Source organism: Dermacentor albipictus, chromosome 1, assembly GCF_038994185.2.
Source record: "Dermacentor albipictus isolate Rhodes 1998 colony chromosome 1, USDA_Dalb.pri_finalv2, whole genome shotgun sequence".
Taxonomy (NCBI): domain Eukaryota; kingdom Metazoa; phylum Arthropoda; class Arachnida; order Ixodida; family Ixodidae; genus Dermacentor; species Dermacentor albipictus.
Genome location: NC_091821.1, coordinates 512,743,691 through 512,763,664, shown reverse-complemented (window position 1 = coordinate 512,763,664; position 19,974 = coordinate 512,743,691). Strand labels below are relative to the sequence as shown.

Sequence of the window (19,974 nt, the reverse complement as noted above, 5' to 3'; positions counted from 1 at the left end):
GCATGACCAATGCATCACTGAGCGTGAGTGTCTGGCCCTAGTTTGGGCGGTTGCGAATTTCCACCCATGCTTTTATGGCCGACTATTTTCTGCTGTCACAGACCATTACGTGCTTTGCTGGTTATGCTCAGTGAAAGATCCTACAGGAAGACTTGGTCCCTGGGCGTTACGCCTCCAAGAATAATCGTATTCTGTCACCTACAAATCTGGCCGACTACACAAGGAGGCTGACTGCCTGTCTCGCAACTCGATAGACGAGCCTGACGCTGCCGACAGTAGTATGGCCAATGGCATTTTCTCTGTGTCTGCCTTCGCTAACATCACCGATGAGCAGTTTGCTGCGAGCACTCATAAATCGTCTGCGGTCTACACCTACCGACCCATCCGTTCGCCGATATGTCCTCCAGGGCAGCATTCTGTACCGAAGGAACTTCCTCCCTGACGGATCTGATCTTCTTGTCGTGCCAAAACATCTACGACAGACTGTGCTCTTTGAGATGCATGACGCACCCATTGCAGGACATCTTGGGGTAACCTGGACGTACGACCGCGTCCGCCGCCGCTTCTATTGGCCTGGCCTCGCTTCTCCGTCTGACGCTATGTTGCTGCCTGTGATACCTGCCAGCGTCAAAAACACCTCAGGTGCTACCTTCCGGTCATCTGCAGCCGATCACCGTCCTTGTGGAACCATTCTTTCATGTTGGATTAGACCTCGTCGGTCCCTTTCTTACGTCATCCTCTGGGAACAAATGGGTAGCCGTCGCAACTGATTACGCCACCCGATACGCTATCATGTGGGCTCTCCCTTCCAGTTGCGCCACTGACGTCGCGGACTTTCTCTTGCGTGACATTATCTTAGTGCATGGCGCCCCACGACAGCTGCTTACTGACCGTGGTCATAACTTCCTCTCGAAAGTTGTCGCCGACATTGTGCGTTCCTGCTCTATTCAACACAAGCTGACTACCTCATACCATCCTCAAACCAATGGCCTGACAGAGCGGTTAAACCGTACTCTTACCGACATTCTGTCCAAGTACGTTTCGAAGGACCACCACGACTGGGACGTTGCCCTTCCTTACGTCACATTTGCTTTTAATTCTTCCCGGCACGACACCGCCGGATTTTCTCCATTTTATCTACTTTACGGTCGCGAACCGACCTTGCCCCTTGACACGGTACTTCCTCCTGCTGCGGCCTCAATAACCGTGTATGCGTGCGATGCCATCGCCCTCGCCGATCATGCACACCAGCTTGCCCGTACTCGACTGACGGCCTCGCAAACCACTAAGCAGCGTCAGTACAACGCCCACCACCATGACGTTCAGTTTTCGCCCGCTGCGCTCGTGCTCCTGTGGTCACCCTCTCGTCACGTTGTACTTTCAGAAAAGTTCCTTTTGCGATACACAGGGCCCTACCGCATGCTGCGCCAGGTGACGCCTGTGACGTTCGAAATTGCTCCTGCGTGTTCAACCTCTTCCTCTACTCTGGCATCTAGTGATGTCATGCACGTCAGTAGGCTCAAGGCCTACTACAGTGCTTCTGACTCCGGCCTTTATTTGCTTCGGGACGGCACTTTTGCCGCCGGGGGTAGTGCTATGGAACAGTATTGGCGATGACGAGGAGGTGAGCAGTGTGAAGACGACGACGACGATTGGAGCTAGCACGGGCTGTTGCCTCTTAGGCAAGTGTGGCGCATTTCCTCGTAAATATACTTGTATATAGATTTTCGTCTGCGTCTTCCTACATAACAATATATACAAATACAAATTATTAAGATCGTATAGAAACGACACATTAGGTAAGGCGGAACTATTCCAGTAATTATCAAATCTCACGAAAAGTACAATTTCCTACCCTTTCCGATATCAACCGCCATGCTACGGGTTCCCTTCTCGCGCACCCATTATGGGAAAGAAAGACTTGACTATGCACTGACAACTAAAATAAATGAGCTAGACCGGAAAAATGTGGACGCTCTGAAACTTACAAACAAGACCTCATTTGACCTGTTTGTTTGACTGTATTGAAACTGCTTATGCTTCTAATTGTTCATTGAAATATGTATATTGTGTAATTGTTCTTGTAACTGCCATTTGTGATGGAAGTGTCTGATCGTTTCTTTATTTGCTGATGTTTACATAACTGAATCCATATGATAAATCGTCGTGTCACTGCTGCTGTACAGGTGGCTAGAGCTTAGTCAAGTTGCACAGATGCAAGTTTTTTCTCTGGCCCCCTATTTTCGCAGTAACAATGTATTGTCTGTGGCAAAAATGAAACTTTGATTGATTGATTGATTGATTGATTGATTAAAAAATGCGATCATCGCCACAATTCTCCTGAGCCTGTGTGACCTCTTCCCATGACCACAACCAGCACATAGGGCAGAGTGACTCGCGGTAACATATTGCCACAGAGAGCTCTCCACATGCCAGTTATGAGCACTCTCGTGAGGTACCTTTCCAAGCGCCTCATCGCTAAAACCCATTACTCGTCGCACCGCCATTAGAAGAGCGCCAGCAACGTCTCGCGCATGGCGATACAGTGCGTCTCCCGTGGACGCGCTCATGGCAGCGCCCGAGACTGCCGCCCAATGAAAAGCCACGGCGTGGCTCTTGGCCTTGGGGGCACGTGAAAAGTGCGTTCGGTGGAGAGACGTGGTTGTCTGTGGAATAGGCTCCTGTTAACTCTTCCTTTAAAGTGTGTGAATGTTTAATATTGTGTTTCCGGGCACAAGTTCACCCACAATAAACCAGTGTGTTTAGCGTGCTTCATTGAAGAGTGCTACATTTCTGGTGGAGGTGCGGGGTATGACTGGAAGTCCCCACTTCGTAAGAGAACGGAGCCCCAACCTTCAGCGTTTGGAACCCAGGAAACTGACTCCAGTACACCAGCGCACAAGCCACATCTGAGGAGACCCACCCAAGTTCGGACCGCTTCCTGTTGCTGATGCAGTGCAGGCAACAGTTACCAGCAACGATGCAACCATGACCAGCCCAGTGGCATCGTCCCAGCTCATCGTGTACCCACCACGCACGCCCGAGTCCTTCCACGGCGATACGTTCGAAGATGTGGAATAATGGTTAGGGCACTTCGAGCGAGTGGCAGATTTCAACGGCTGGGACGAGACACGGAAGCTTCGCAACGTGTACTTCGCGTTAGAAAAGTCAGCGAGGACGTGGTTGTCAATCATGAAGCGACGCTATCTTCATGGGAAGAATTTCGGCGACAGCTGCTTGCCACGTATGCCAGCACCGATTGGCGAGAGAAGGCAGAGCATGCTCTACAAGCCAGAAATCAGCGCACTAACGAGATTGTCGGCATGTATATCGAGGACATGTCCCGTCTCTTCACGCGCACGAATCCAAACATAACCGAAGAGAAGAAATTACGCCATCGGATGTGTGGCGTTAAACAGGAGCTGTTTGCAGGACTCGTCCGCAACCCACCACACAGTGTTGCTGAGTTTCGCGCTGAAGCGACGACCATAGAGAAGGGGCTGCAGCAGCATGCATATCATTACAATCGTGATGTCACCAGCGTACCGGCCGATATCCTGTCAGCAGGCCCAGGCAGTAACACCGAAGCACTAAGGGAACTGGTGCGATCAATCGTAAAGGAGGGGCTTCGAAAGCTGCAGCTACCGGTAGCCACGCTGACAGTTTCAACTCTTGCCGTCGTCATTCGAGATGAAGTTCGCCACGCCATTCTGCAGCCAGGACATGAGGAACCACCTGTTCATCATGACCAACCACCACCTGTACGTCGCATGCCAACGTACGCTGATTTGTCATGTCAACCGACCGGGCATAGTTCGTCATTTGCGACCCCTAGCAGCCGCCAGCAGACTCTGCACAGTGGACCCCTTCTAGCAGAGCTGAAGCCACGAAAAAGTGACGTGTGGCGTGCACCCTACCAGACGCCACTCTGTTTCCACTGCGGCGAAGCTGGACACCTTTACAGAATGTGCCCATATCGCAGAGCAGGTCTTCGCGGCTTTAATATAAATGTGCCTTGTCCCCGTAATGGCAAAGGAGCCATCGAAATTCAGGACTACTTGACCAGAACACAGAATCCGGCTGCTAGATACCAACACCAGTCACGATCATCAACGTCTGCACGCTACCGATCACCAAGTCCACGGACATCCTCGATTTCACCAAGGCGTCGTTCACTGAGCCCACGTCCGGAAAACTGAAGCGAGCGACCTGTGGAGGCGAGGCCGCTGACATTCGAAAAAGCCAACATCCCCCGTCAAGTTTACTGAGCAGCCGCGACGAACAGAAGCGGATGAATAATATAAGTGAACAGAGAATTTCTTCAGACTTGCGCATTACAATTGACGGTCATGAATTGAGTGCATTAGTTGACACAGGCACCGATTATTCCGTCGTAAGATATGCACTCACCAAGGAATTGAAAAAAGTTTTGATGCCGTGGAGTGGACCCCAGATACGTATGGCTGGTGGGCACCTCATTACGCCCCTGGGTAGATGTACAGCGAGAATCGGAATTCGGGGTTTTTCTTACGACACTGAATTTGTCGTGCTACCAGAATGTTCGAAGGATGTAATACTCGGAATGAATCTTCTCCTAACAAATGGCGCCATAATCAACCTGCAGAATTCTAGCGTGTCATTTTCTACAAAGCAGGCTATAGACATACAAGAGTCGGAGGAGCTAGAACACGTTGCCTTGCGGGTTACCGATGATGACATAACCGTGCCACCACGATGCAGCATGCTGGTTCGCTTAAGAAACGAAGCATTCGATGACTCGGAAGGTATAGCGGAGGCCAACGTCGAGCTGCTGTTGAGAAAAGGTATTTGCGTAGCACGAGGAATTGTTCAACTACGCGATGGGTGTGCTGATGTATTGCTGATGAACTTCGGAAGTGAATTTCAGCACGTTGCAAAGAACACAGCCATCGCCTTCCTGCACAGCGCTACTGTGGTCACAGATGTATGTAGCTTAGCGTCAAGGCCGCCTGCTGTCCAAACTATGCATGACGCCGTAACATCAGTTGCGATAACCAAAGTCTGTCGCCAGCCCAGAAAGAAATGATGGAGGACCTTATAAATGAATTCGCAGAATGTTTCTCCACCTCGTCAAAGGTACGGCATACAGCAATTGTTAAACACCGTATAATAACAGACGAAGCGACCAGGCCAGTATACCAACATCCGTACCAAGTGTCACCAGTTGAACGAGAGATCATAAAGAGTCAGGTGCAAGAGATGCTTGAGAACGATGTCATTCAGCCATCAAACAGCCCGTGGGTGTCGCCCGTAGTCCTTGTGAGAAAGAAGGACACTACATTGAGATTTTGTGTTGATTACCGGAAATTGAATAGTGTGACCAGGCGGCATGTATACCCCCTTCCCCGCAGTGATGACACGGATCGCCTACGACATGCAAAATTTTTCTCTTCATTACATCTCAAGAGCGGATATTGGCAAATTGAAGTAGACGAAAGAGACCGTAAAAAAACTGCTTTCGTAACCCCAGACAGCCTGTATGAGTTCAAAGCGCTTCTATTTGGCCTCTGCTGTGCGCCAGCAACATTCCAGCGCATGATGGAAAGTGTCCTCTAGGGTCTTAAATGGCAGTCATGCTTAGTTTACCTAGACGGCGTAGTGGTATTTTCCGCAGCATTCGACCAGCATGTCCAGAGGCTGCGTTTAGTGCTTCAAGCCATCCGCTCAGCAGGCCTAACCATTAAACCGGAAAAGTGCCAGTTTGGATTCCAAGAACTTCGTTTCCTGGGTCACGTAATTAGTGCGCAAGGTACTAGTCCGGATCCCGAGAAGACTGCTGCCGTTGCACGATTTCCAAAGCCTACAAACAAGAAGACTGTATGGCAATTTTTGGGACTATGCACTTATTACAGGCGATTTGTAGAAAACTTATCGAAAATTGCTGAACCTTTGACGAAACTTACTAAAGAAGACGTGCCCTTCATGTGGCCTACTGAACAAGAATACGCATCCGATGAATTAAAGGAACGATTGCAAACCCCACAGATCCTCGCCCACTTCAACGAAACAGCGGACACAGAAGTCCACACAGATGCAAGCAATCTCGGTCTCGGCGCAGTTCTAGTTCAGTGGCACAATGGCGAAGACAAAGTCATAGCGTATGCTAGCCGCAGTCTCTGAAAAGCTGAAACAAATTACTCCGCGACAGAAAAGGAGTGTATGGCTGTCATATGGCCCATCAGCAAGTTCTGACCATACCTCTATTGCAGGCCGTTCCACGCAGTCAGCGATCACCATTCTCTTTGCTGGCTGGCGAACCTAAAGGACCCACATGGACGACTTGCGAGGTGGAACCTCAGGCACCAAGAATGCAACATTACTGTCGTGTACAGGTCTGGAAAAAACCATAACAATGCTGACTGCTTGTCCCGCTCCCCAGTGGAGTCTACTCTTTCAGAAAAAGATTTCCCTTTTCTTACAACGATAACAGCTTTGGAAATCGCCGAGCGTCAACGGGCCGACACAGAATTGCTCCCACTCATCAAACACCTCGAAGGATACGACGTCCAAGTCCCACATATGTTTATGAGAGGTTTATCGTCATTTTGCCTCCCATATAATGCGCTCTACAAGAGAAACTTTGAACGCAACCAGGAAAAATTCTTACTCGTCGTACCGTCAGCCATGCGACCAGAAGTTTTGTAAGCTTCCCATGATGAACCAACGTCGGGTCACTTAGGTGTCAGCCGGACGTTCGCCAGAATTCGTCTCAGATACTTCTGGCCTAAATTGTTAGCGTCGGTGTAGCATTACGTGAAGACATGTCACGAATGTCAAAAGCGCAAAACACCACCCGTGAAACTGGCCGGCCTTCTACAACCCATAGACCCACCAAAGACTCCATTTCAACAAGTTGGAATGGATTTTCTTGGCCCGTTCCCAACATCATCGTCAGGGAAGAGATGGATCGTAGTAGTGACGAACTATTTAACATGATATGCTGAAACTGGCTGCCTTGAGCGAGGAACGGCAGTTGAAGTTGCAAATTTCTTCGTTTGTAATATAGTACTGCGACATGGTGCACCAATGGTCGTGATTACCGATCGAGGAGCGGCCTTTACAGCTGATTTGATGCAATGTTTGATGAAGATGACTCACACCAGTCACAGGAAAAGCGCTGCATACCATCCCCAAACAAACTGCCTGATGGAACGTCTAAACCAAAGCCTGGCCGATATGCTGTTCATGTATGTCGACCTGGAACATAAGACATGGAACGCAATCTTGCCTTACGCCACTTTCGCCTATAATACGGCAGTACAGGAGACAACCCAGCTCACTCCATTTCAACTGGTCTATGGCCGCACAGTAACAACCACACTGGATGCTATGTTGCCGGTAGATGATGACTACAACAACCCGTACGACATGGACGACTTCCTACAACGAGCTGAAGAAGCCCGGCAGTTGGCACGGTTCCGTATCCGCCAGCAACAACGTAGGGACGCAAGCTACTACAACCTGCGCCGCAGAGAAGTTCACTACCACCCAGGCAACAAAGTGTGGGTAGGAACACCAGTGCGTCGTCGCGGACTATGTGAAAAACTCCTTCGTCGATACTTTGGACCTTACGAAGTTATTCGCCGAGTAGGTGACCTGAATTACGAAGTCATCCCTCATGAACAAGAGTGACCAAAGCAGCACATCCATGCGGAGGTCGTACACGTAGTCCGCATGAAGCCTTACTACGACAGGCAATGAAAACACATCTATAGATAAATTTGTGTCATACGCATCGAAACAATGCGTTTTCGGAGGGGGACTAATGCCGCAGAGAGCTCTCCACATGCCAGTTATGAGCATTCTCGTGAGGTACCTTTCTAAGCGCCTCATCACTAAAACCCATTACTCGTCGCACCGCCATTAGAAGAGCGCCAGCAACGTCTCGCGCATGGCGATGCAGTGCGTCTCCCGTGGACGCGCTCACGGCAGCGCCCGAGACTGCCGCCCAATGAAAAGCCACGGCGTGGCTCTTGGCCTTCGGGGCACGTGAAAAGTGCGTTCGGCGGAGAGACGTGGTTGACTGTGGAATAGGCTCCTGTTAACTCTTCCTTTAAAGTGTGTGAATGTTTAATATTGAGTTTCCGGGCACAAGTTCACCTACAATAAACCAGTGTGTTTAGTGTGCTTCATTGAAGAGTGCTATAATGTTGTGTCGCTGGTTATGCTCATGAAAATGTGTGTTAAAGACTAAGTGTGAAGTTTGCAAGCAAGCCCTGACAATGCCAGCCAGTGAGGAGTGCTCAGAAGTCGCATACTTCACGCAGCTCAGGGATAAGGAAGGGCTAATGTATCCAGCGGAGCACTGTTATGCTTTGTGGAAACACTTGAGAACTTGTTCACGGAATGCCGTAACAAAAGCAAGCTGCACTCTGAAAGCAACCTGGATGTAATAAGTTTGGCAAAGGCCAAGTGCACAAACACGAATGATAGCAGTGAACACGAAGCTGAACTAACAATGAAGGTCGTCAGTTTCTACCTAACTACTCAGCTGCACTTTTTCGTGACAGAAGAATGCAGAGAAGCAAGGCAATTAGAGACAGTGAAACTCCGAAAGATGAGTAAGTGCATCTAACATACTTGCCAACCTGAAGATCTAGAAATTTGCAAAACTATCGCGGCGGGGGGGCCAGAAGTTTTTTTTTTTAGGGATTTACCCTTTGCCACCAGGACAGGCCGCCATTGGAATCTGAACCTGGCAACGTTTAACGCTAGAACGTTATCTAGTGAGGCGAGTCTAGCAGTGCTATAGGAGGAATTAGACGGCAGTGAATGGGATATAATAGGGCTCAGTGAAGTTAGGAGGACAAATGAAGCTTATACAGTGATAAAAATCGGGCATGTCCTGTGCTACCAGGGCTTAGTGGAGAGGCGAGAACTAGGAGTCGGATTCCTGATTAATAAGAATATAGCTGGTAACGTAGAGGAATTCTATAGCATTAACGAGAGGGTGGCAGGTCTTGTTGTGAACCTTAATAAGAGGTACAAATTGAAGGTCGTACAGGTCTATGCCCCTACATTCAGTCATGATGACCAGGAAGTCTAAAGCTTCTATGAAGACGTGGAATTGGCGATGGTTAATATGAAAACAAAATAGAGTATACTGATGGGCGACTTCAATGCCAAGGTAGGCAAGAAGCAGGCTGGAGACAGGTCAGTGGGGGAATATGGCATAGGCATTAGGAATGGCAGGGGAGAGTTATTAGTAGACTTTGCAGAACAGAATGATATGCAGATAATGAATACCTTCTTCTGCAAGCGGGATAGCCGAAAGTGGACGTGGAGGAGCTTGAATAACGAGACTAGAAATGAAATAGACTTTATACTCTGCGCTAATCCTGGCATCATACAAGATGTGGACATGCTCGGCAAGGTGCGCTGCAGTGACCATAGGATGGTAAGAACTCGAATTAGCCTTGACGGGAGAAGGGAACAGAAGAAACTGGTACATAAGAAGCCGATCAATGAGTGAGCAGTAAGAGGGAAAATAGAAGAATTCCGGATCAAGCTACAGAACAGGTATTCGGCTTTAACTCAGGAAGAGGACCTTAGTGTTGAAGCAATGAACAACAATATTGTGGCCATCATTAAGGAGTGTGCAATAGAAGTCGGTGGTAACTCCGTTAGAGAGGACACCAGTAAGCTATCGCAGGAGACGAAAGATGTGATCAAGAAACATCAATGTATGAAAGCCTCTAACCCTAGAGCTAGAATAGAACTGGCAGAACATTCAAAGTTAATCAACAAGCGTGAGACAGCTGACATAAGGAAGTATAATATGGATAGAATTGAACATGCTCTCAAGAACAGAGGAAGCCTAAAAGCAGTGAAGGAGAAACTAGGAACTGGCAAGAATCAGATGTGTGCACTAAGAGACAAAGCCGGCAATATCATTACTAATATGGATGAGATAGTTCATGTGGCTGAGGAGTTCTATAGAGATTTATACAGTACCAGTGGCACCCACAACGATAATGGAAGAGAGAATAGCCTAGAGGAATTTGAAATCCCACAAGTAATGCCGGAAAGTAAAGAAAGCCTTGGGAGCTATGTAAAGGGGGAAGGCACCTGGGGAGGATCAGGTAACAGCAGATTTGTTGAAGGATGGTGGGCAGATTGTTCTAGACAAACAGACCACCCTGTATACGCAATGCCTCATGACCTCGAGAGTACCGGAATCTTGGAAAACGCTAAAATAATCCTAATCCATAAGAAAGGGGACGCCAAAGATTTGAAAAATTATAGACCGATCAGCTTACTGTCCATTGCATACAAAGTATTTACTAAGGTAATCGCAAATACAGTGAAAGCTCGTTAATTCGAACTTCAATAATTCGAATTTATGGATAATTCGAACTGTACGATTTGGTCCGGCCAAGCTCCATAGATGTTTATGTATAAAAAAGTCCGTTAATTCGAACGCGAGAAGGTTCCCTCACGGATAATTCGAACTACGCTCGACTGGCACACGGCCAGAGAAGCGCGCCTACTGCCTACACACAAGGCTGTATTGCCTCCGAAACGGAGAGAACGGCGAGAGAAGGCAAAATCGGGCAAAAATCTAACTGACGCGGGGTCAGCTAGAAGGCAGCGGCGGCTGCCGCCTCTCCGTTCTACGTAACCTCGGAGACTTCTTGCCCGTTGCGAATCTCGGAGGCTTTGCAAACCTTGTACAGCTGCTAATGTTGTGCGGAGATGGCACGGCAAGCTCCAAAACACAGCGAATCAAGTACGTCGCAGCTGCGCTTGCAATTAAGAACCAACGAATCAGGGCCTTCGCCACCTTCACATGTTCAGCGTCTTTGTCTCGGCAGTCTTCATCGGTTGTGCACCTCTGTTTTCAGCTTAGGAGGTATCGGCCGTCGCGATTCATTGGGATGGTGTTAAGCCTCGGCTAACGTTCGTTTCGGTGGACATCGGCGGTGTGGCACAGTCGGACCCAGAGCTTCCACTTGAAGATGGCGTGTGCCCGCGGCACACGCCATCACTTTCTGACACGCCAAATTTCTGACATGCCCTACTGCTTCCAAATCGCAGTGTACTGTTGCCGTCTTTCACTTTCGTTAGTTCGAACTTTCGTTAATTCGAACTGAAGCGGCTTCCCCTTGCGGTTCGAATTAATGAGCTTTTACTGTACAATCAGGAACACATTAGGCTTTTGTCAACCAAAGGACCAGGCAGGATTTCGTAAAGGCTACTCAATAATAGACCATATTCACACTATCAATCAGGTGATAGAGAAATGTGCGGAATATAACCAACCCTTATATATAGCTTTCATTGATTACGAGAAAGTCATTCAGTCGAAACCTCAGCAGTGATGGAGGCATTATGGAATCGGGGTGTAGATGACCCGTATTTAAAATATTGAAAGATATCTATAGCGGCTTCACAGTCACCGTAGTCCTCCATAAAGAAAGCAACGAAATCCCAATAAAGAAAGGTGTCAAGCAGGGAGACACAATCTCTCCAATGCTATTCACAGCATGTTTACAGGAGGTATTCAGAGAACTGGATTGGGAAGAACTGGGGATAAAAGTTAATTGAGAATACCTTAGTAACTTGCGATTCACTGATGATATTGCCTTGCTTAGTAACTGAGGAGACCAATTGCAATGCATGCTCACCGACCTGGAGAGGCAAAGCAGAAGGGTGGGTCTAAAGTTACAGAAAACTAAAGTAATGTTTAACAGTCTCGGAAGAGAACAGCAGTTTACGATAGGTAGCGAGGCACTGGAAGTGGTAAGGGAATACATCTACTTAGGGCAGGTAGTGACCGCGGATCCGGATCATGAGACTGAAATAATCAGAAGAATAAGAATGGGCAGGGGTGTGTTTGGCAGGCATTCTGAGATCATGAACAGCAGGTTGCCATTATCCCTCAAGAGAAAAGTTTATAACAGCTGTGTCTTACCAGTACTCACTTACGGGGCAGAAACCTGGAGGCTTACGAAAAGGGTTCTACTTAAATTGAGGACGACACAACAAGCTATGGAAAGAAGAATGATGGGTGTAACGTTAAGGGATAAGAAAAGAGCAGATTGGGTGAGGGAACAAACATGAGTTAATGACATCTTAGTTGAAATCAAGAGAAAGAAATGGGCATGGGCAGGACATGTAATGAGGAGGGAAGATAACCGATGGTCATTAAGAGTTATGGACTGGATTTCAAAGGAAGGGAAGTGTAGCGGGGGGTGGCAGAAAGTTAAGTGGGTGGATGAGATTAAGAAGTTTGCAGGGACGACATGGCCACAATTAGCATATGACCGGGGTAGTTGGAGAAGTATGGGAGAGACCTTTGCCCTGCAGGGGGCATAACCAGGCTGACGACGCAACCACAGAACACCTACGCGACCGCGACTGATGAGGACGGCGCGTCCACGAGCGATGGTGACATTACGTCCGCATGTGGTCGTAACAGCAATGCAACGTCGGCGGAGAAGAAGTTTTCGCGTGAAATATTCAACTGCGGATTTCAACTCCAATTGCACCAATAAAGATGTTGTGCAACGAGAGACACGAGCGGACGTTTTGAGTGCACCGTCACCTCCCTCTACGTGACGGATGGATGCACCATGACCAAGGCAACTAAGGTGCACGAAACTGCTGCAAGAAGGCTAAAAACTACATCAAAATGGAAAGCAAATGTGTCCCCACAGGCAAAGGATTACATCCCAAGCGGGTTTTAGGTGCTCAACATAATGATTTAAATGTTTACAACCAATGAAACTTTGAGCTCTGTGTTCTCAGCTTTCATTTTTTGTGCAGTTGCTTTCAGTCATCCCAGTGCCATTTTAAACGAATGAAGACAAAATCATTCTGTCTTTGGCACTTATATGCTGAAACATTGATGAGTGCAATAAAGCTGTCCATTTTTAACTGCGCCTCATAAAAAAATTTATAATGGGCGTTTGCGAAAGTCGTTAGTAAGACAATATGCATAGGAAAGCTGAAAAAATATTTTTATGCTCAGTTTGACATTTAAGAAGTGAACCAATAGCTTTATTGCACAGAATGGGCCTTTCTGAACATGCAGATGTGAAAATCTTGGCGAACTTATGTGTAATTAATTAATTAATTAATTTGGGGATGACAATTAGAGGCTGTCAATTGTAACTCAAAAACTATAATAGCACGAAACTAATTTCAGTTATGATATCAACATAACAAATCACTCCTGCATGCCAAATTTCACCAATTTATCCCATAAATTTAAAAAAATGTTTTCATTGCCACTTCCCCTCTTAACATCACCTGGGCGCACAAATGTAGTCAGGAAATCCTCGAAAAGGCGGTTCAAGAGGCCCCTCAGTACACGAATCTGAAGAGCCTGTGCCTAAAGAAGGCAGTTTGCCTCCTCAAAAAGCAGTATAACATTTTGGAGAAAAAGACAGCATGCCCTGTTTAGCTAGGATGACCAAAAATAAAACAGGCACTCTTCACGGGTCATGTGGCTGGCTTCCCCAGAATCCTTGATATGAAGTTTCCGTTTTTTTTGTTTGAGGTCCAGAATGAGCTCCTTTCCTTTTTAGCCGAAGTTCATCACCGTTGGTGCTTTCTTCCCAAGGCTTGCAGCAGTCTTGTGAAGATGTGTAGCAGACATTGGGGTCAGTGCAGGGTTCTTGGGGGTTTGTGAGGAAGTCTTCGGAATTTGGTACGACTCCATAAACAAGCTCTGCTTGTTGCACTGCTTTGTTTCAGATGATGAAAAGCTTAGTAGTGGTTTCCACTGGTCAAGCAGCCTCTTCAAGTACTTTCCCAACTACAGCCAACGTGTCGGTGAATGCTTCAGCATCTTTCTGACCTCGGCGTCATGCATTTTTTGGAACTCTTTCAGTCAATCTTTCCATTTCTAGCTTTTCTCAAGGTAAAAAAAAGAAAAAACGTCAACCAAAGCCTCATCAACCTTTACAGGAAGACATGAAGCTCCTTTTTGGGCAGCCAAGTTGATAAGATGGCACGGGCAACGAACCGCTATATAATCTGGCTGAGCCTCTCTCAATACAGCAGAAACACTGTTTTTCTTGACGATCATGACATTGGCATTGTCTGAACAAAGAGCCAACAGGTTTCCAACAGGCAAATTCCGAGACTTCATCTTGTCCAGAACCAGATTTACAATCTTGTGATCCATCACTTCCCCTCGGATTGTACCAAGGCAAAGAAGGCGGCTTTTGACTTTAGTTGTTCCTTTAACAAAATATGTCGCAGCAATAGGGTAAAGCTGTGTCTCCCTATTGTTACTGCCATCCATTGCGATTAAAAATACTTGCTGTTTTAGGGAATCCAGCAAAGGAGTCTCCGCATCGGTGGCCATTTCCCGAACAATTGCCATCATTTTTGTTCGTCCACACGCGTAGCGTTTAGCTTCTTCGAACTTGGGCAACTTCTTCCGGAAAAGATGTCCAGCATGATTGCTAACGTTCAGCGGGATGTTGCGTTCAACTAAAAATGCATTGAAAACGCATTCTGCATGAATCACATCAAAGTCGTTGTCGCTGTGTACAAAAATTGCTAGGCTTGGCTGGCTGTCAGTGGCTCGCACATATCCCTGATGCTTTTTCAAAGCGCCGTGGACATTGTTGTCAGACTTGCCGCCATGCAAAATGTTCACATCACAGGAACACGTAGTGCAGAATCCGAACTTCTCCCCTTTCTTCAAGGGCACGAAAATTCTGCCATGTACGACTTCAAAAACACTTGGAAGTACTGTCGGGACTTCGAACCTGCCATTGCACTGCAAAGCCGCTAGAGGCCGGAGTTGCACCACATTAAATACGGCAGCTACTCACATAAAAGGCCAGGCAAACACTGCAGTAACTGAAGCTGACTGAAGTCCAAACCCACGCGCCCGCGCGAACAAAGGCAACAGCATGGCAACAGGTTTGTAGACGCGCTAGAGGCACTATCAAGCTTTGGATATGGATTCAAGACTGCCCTAGTAGATGACAGAAGTCACTACAACCTTGCAGCGGCTGATGATGATACCACACATACGTATTGCCCTCTCGTGGCTGCGCAAGGCACCAGGGTGTAGTTTTACATTTTCATGTAGTTTTCTTTTTTTTTTGACATATAAGATGCTTTCCGCAAAATTTCAAGCAAGATTTGTAAAATCATAAGACTGCTCGAAATTCGTACATTTTCAGAAAATTTGGAAGAGTTGGCAGGTATGGCGTCTAAGCTAAATATGCAACACAATGGGGGGGAATGGTCGTTTGGGATGCTGCTTGGCTTCTGCAAGCCGTTCTGCTATGTTTTTGCAAGATGCGCCTGATCAATGTGTTGTATTTATTACTGTAAATAAAGTGTTTATACATGCTCTGAAAAATGCTTCTCTGTTTCGGCGAATTTATTCATGCTTTGTAAATTAAGGAAATGACCTTGTAAAGGGGAGCATGCACAAGTGCTGTAGACAAACCATTTGAGATTGCAGATCCATAATTACTGAAGAAATTGCTCTGAGCTTATACGAGTGCATATAAAGTTTACTTTCCTGCGGCCGAGTCATGTACCACAGCAGTTTAACAATCAAACTCGATGCGGTTAGAGAAAATGGCATGACGAAGGTAACGGGTCAACCCTTAATGTATGATTAGGCAATAGCAGTGACATAGGGATATTATATTTCCCGCAGAAATGTAATGATTGTAAGAACAAACTGGGCAGACATTCAACGTCAATGCAGGAACGACATGCGACCTTCCTCGAGCCATCTGCAGTGGTCCAGAGAATCACACATTCTTATTCTTGCCAAAGTGCCGGGGTACCCTACAAATAATACCCCGGTCGGCAGCGCAGAAACTGGCAGTCTACTTTGAAGTGAAATGGTAAAAGTAATGCCGCCCGCTAGGCAGCTGCTGTGTCCCGGAGCTACCGGAGCGAAGCGTCAGGAGGAACCTCTTGCTCCTCCCAGCAGCAATATGCAACACGTCAGGCCATGCCCTCCTCTGAGCCCACTACAAAGCCTTCTGCTACACGGTATCCCAGCACAGATCGCTCTCGAGATACAGCCACGTGATTGGGCGCAGCTACCACATGCGCACATGCAGGCAGAGAGAATGGCCCCCTCCCCTTGCCCCCTGGCGTCTCGCAACATTGCAATGCGCACGAGCGAAGATGACACGCTTCCTCTTCGCACTCGTCCCTTTCGCGCAGGTGAGATTGAGCCGCAATCACCGGTTCCCCTTGCACGCTTCCATTTGCACATAAAGCGTAGTGCATGTGGCGACGGTGCTATTGCCCTTGGACTTTATATGGAACCTTGCGGTAATGCTGATGCCCCCACTGAGGGCAGAAATACGCTTGGACTGTCCATATAATTGCTATCGCAATAAATAAATAAAGAAATAAAAAAACACGCAGCACTGCATCTGCGTTTTTATCTTGAAGGTCTTCAAAGAGGAAGAAAACCGGCCTGCAACAGACCGCGGCAGATGGAATGAGCAAAGCAGGGCGGCGACAATCATCGCCAACGTGCTCCCATGCACTAGAACTCTCCCCATCCACAATGGTGCAAAGTTCGAATTATCGGTGGCAGTGTGGATTTCAGTGTGAATTAGTGGGATGCGTTTCATATTGCTTTTAATACATTGTTGGAGGGACCGCAGTGGCTACTGCGAATTGTCCGAAATTTCAAATTAACGAGTTGTGAATTAAGGAGCTTTTACTGTACATGAGCGTTATAAAGAGCCACTCACAAGGCCCCATAGCAAATATCGGTTATACACTGGAAGTAGTTACATGCCCTCTAGGAAGCCTTCTGCCGCATAAATTTTAAGAATCGGCTCATTATTAGCCGAGATAGAAATGTTTCAGTGCCGCAAACCCATGATTCCAGTAGGTGAGCTCCACTGCCAAGCAAGACACTCTCTCCACTTGCCCCGTCTAGCCTCCGCAAGTGCAATTCTTTCCTTGCGTTCTCCCATACCAGACCTCGAGAACCGCGTGACGTATACGTCACGGGCCCCACCTTTATTATTTTTTTTCTCCGCACTTTTTTGCAATGCGGTGCACTTCCGCTGACACCATCACGCGAGAGGCGTTGTGATTGTCTCGTTTCGCGCAGTGCGCGATTTTGCACGCTGGACACGAGGACACGTGACTAGCGCTATAAGTTAGTGCTACATGAATACTGAGGCAGACACAAACAGATCACTCAGCATGATCGCACTCTGGAGCACAATGGAAAATGACATAGTTTCGGTGTCTGCGTGCACGACTGCACGACGGTGGGGACAAGCAGACGCAACGGAAGTACATCTCTCTTGCTGTGATGCAAGGTAAAACAAAAAACATGCAGACATTCGGTTTGTGTGTTTTATTGTTTCTCTAAGCTTTAAATCATCAATCAAGCAACAGATCATACAAATAACAGATGTTGCCCTGAATGATTCTCAAAGTGTCATGTGTCTCGATGATTGCCGTCACTGCAAACACGAGTACAAAGGCGCAGGAACACGTGTACGTTGTCCTCTGGCTTCGAGCACAGCGGCAGCGAGGAGAAAAGAAAACGGCGTTTAGATTGAAATTTCAGACCTTTCTACAGCGCGTAGTGATGTAATACTTTGCAAGCACGATCGTCAACATGCATTGTATACTCTGCGCTTGTCGGCTCAAAATGACCAGACCTGGTGAGGGGCCCTTTAACATTCAGTTAACATTGCAGTAAAAGCAGCAGCCACGGCTTCGAATCTGTGACCTCGTGCTCAGCAGACATATGCCACAGCTATTGCTTTATAAATAATATTCTGTTATATAATTTCTGTATTCCATAAATACTGTGAAGGCTCCAGGACATTTCCTTTGATTTAACAGCTAGAATGCATTGTTAACCTTCCTTTCTCAGGTGCTTGAGGGGCTAGTTGTTTGCCCACAGGTAGTGATTGCCCTTTATTTGGCAGCCAACAAAATCAGTGGGAGTGAGGCATGCAACATGAGCTACACTGTGGACACTGGAGGTAAACACCAGGGAGCAGTACTGACCACCCCAGGCAGGCAGGCCTCGGCATCAGCATGTGGCCCCTCGTATTGGTGCTGGGGTGAACCTGCCGAGCTGTCTGAGCTGGATTCGGGTGAGGACGGCAGCTGTGCGTTCAGCTGGCTCAGCTTGGCTGAGAGCACCTGCACCACAAGTTGTCCATTAATGCCTACAACTGTCACACACAAAAAAGTCATAGAACATTTTAAAGCTAAATTTTCTGTCTCTAGTCACAACATTCTTCATATGGCACTACGCTGCAAGCGTGAATCAAAGGCATGGTGTAAGAAGAACAGGGGCTCCGACGAAAGCGCGTGGCACGTATCACTAATGTTGGGCCGCCGCTGCTGGGCCATTTCACTGATGTTGTAGGGTGCTGGTGCGCCGAAGATGTGTCCGGGGGCTAGGCATTCCCAGACCACCGTGTTTTTAGAGTGCCTGCAACTGTATTTAGCGATAAACCTTAAGCCACTCTCTGCATGTTACACAATCTTAAAATGTGATTTCTAATTGCTGATGCGCTTTGCTACCTTTTCTAAACAAAAGCGTATAGTATTTCTCTCAGTGTGGCAGTCACAGTTTGTCTTTTGCTGAATCTACTAGTAACTTAATTTACTTTCGTTACTTCTGCTTGAACAAACAGTCGCTACTATTTGTCACAATGCACACAGCATTCCAGCTTTCATTTCTTACGAAGCAGGCTTCAGAGGAGTGCTGCATATGAATAGTTTCTGAATTAAGGGAAGTGCCTTCACCTAATGAAGTAGGTTAATGTTCACATATTTCACTGTTTATGCTCAAAGAAAAATGATGCATTGCGCGTTTCAGCACAGATTCTATGCAGAAGTTCCAAATTCAAAAAGGGCCGAATTGAGAGACAGCTCATTCTTTCTACACCATGCTGCCGTGGAATTTGTGGTATCAATGTGCGTACTCTTGGATGAATTATTCTAAATGTCTAAAATCAATTCAGGGTTTTTCGTTGCCAACACTAGACTCTAAGATGTACACCGTAGCGAGTGACTCCAGTCGGGGCTTCTTTAACTAGCATCTTAGCTTAGTCACATTTCTAAAATTTCTTCTTCCAGATGTGCCGATGATAACAAATTTATTGTGCACTGCTTCATTACAAGGAGACAGCGCAAAAAACAAGAAAAAAGAAAGCGAAACAAGGAAGACAAACAGGACAGTGCCTGTCCTGTCCGTCTTTCTTGTCTTATTGTTATCGCGCTGTTTCCTCATAATGAAGCCATAGCAGCAAGCTTAACTTCAGACCCTTTTAAATTTTATTGTGCACTGCTGCCCACGAACTTGTGGTGTACACCGGGTCGAAGTGTTTTTCACACCCATAGTACTCTCCTGGTCGCAGGACTTGGCCTCCACATTCGAGAGCATCCTAAGAGCCATGCGGTCGACTCTTTTCCCTGAACATGGAAGCTGTCTTTACACATGCAAGGCCTGCTGTTGCAGTTTGGTGCGAATCATTTCTCGCCTACAATCCGTCTTCAGCAGGAAACGTCGCAGCTCGAGATGTGTCTGTTCGTCTGAATGTTTAAGCGCTTGCCGAGAATGACTATGAAACATTGCTCAATTTTGAAGCAAGCCTTGCTATACTAAGTGGTTATTGTCTGCCCACAGCGCTTGCCGGCGACAGCTCCCAAGGATCAACACATGCCGTCTGTTAGAGCCACGTGCTCTAACAGACGGCGTGTGTTTAAAAAAAAAAATGAAAAAATTTTCAAAATTTTTTCACAAACTTTGTGTACAGTTACAATTGCTTACACGTTCCCACTGGTTCAGCCTCTTAACGTGTGCTGCCGTGCAGACATGAAACACCACCAATAGTGAGACACATTTATCACCAGCGCCCCTTACATCAACGGAGCACCTATTCTTACACCATGATCAGAGGCTCGATTTTTTGTTAGTAACAGCCATATGAAGCCAACAGAAGA

At 47.1% G+C, this 19,974-nt stretch overlaps 1 protein-coding gene across 7 annotated transcripts in view; it reads right to left on the bottom strand.

Moving 5' to 3' along the window:
* faf (ubiquitin carboxyl-terminal hydrolase-like faf) overlaps positions 1 to 19,974 on the bottom strand; it is a 758,782-nt gene that overhangs the window by 335,245 nt on the left and 403,563 nt on the right. For all 7 annotated transcript variants that reach the window (XM_065437146.1, XM_065437151.1, XM_070532615.1 and 4 more), the window contains one exon: positions 18,025 to 18,162. In XM_065437146.1, the coding sequence (XP_065293218.1) occupies positions 18,025 to 18,162 (138 nt within the window). The remainder of the gene's footprint in view (positions 1 to 18,024; positions 18,163 to 19,974) is intronic.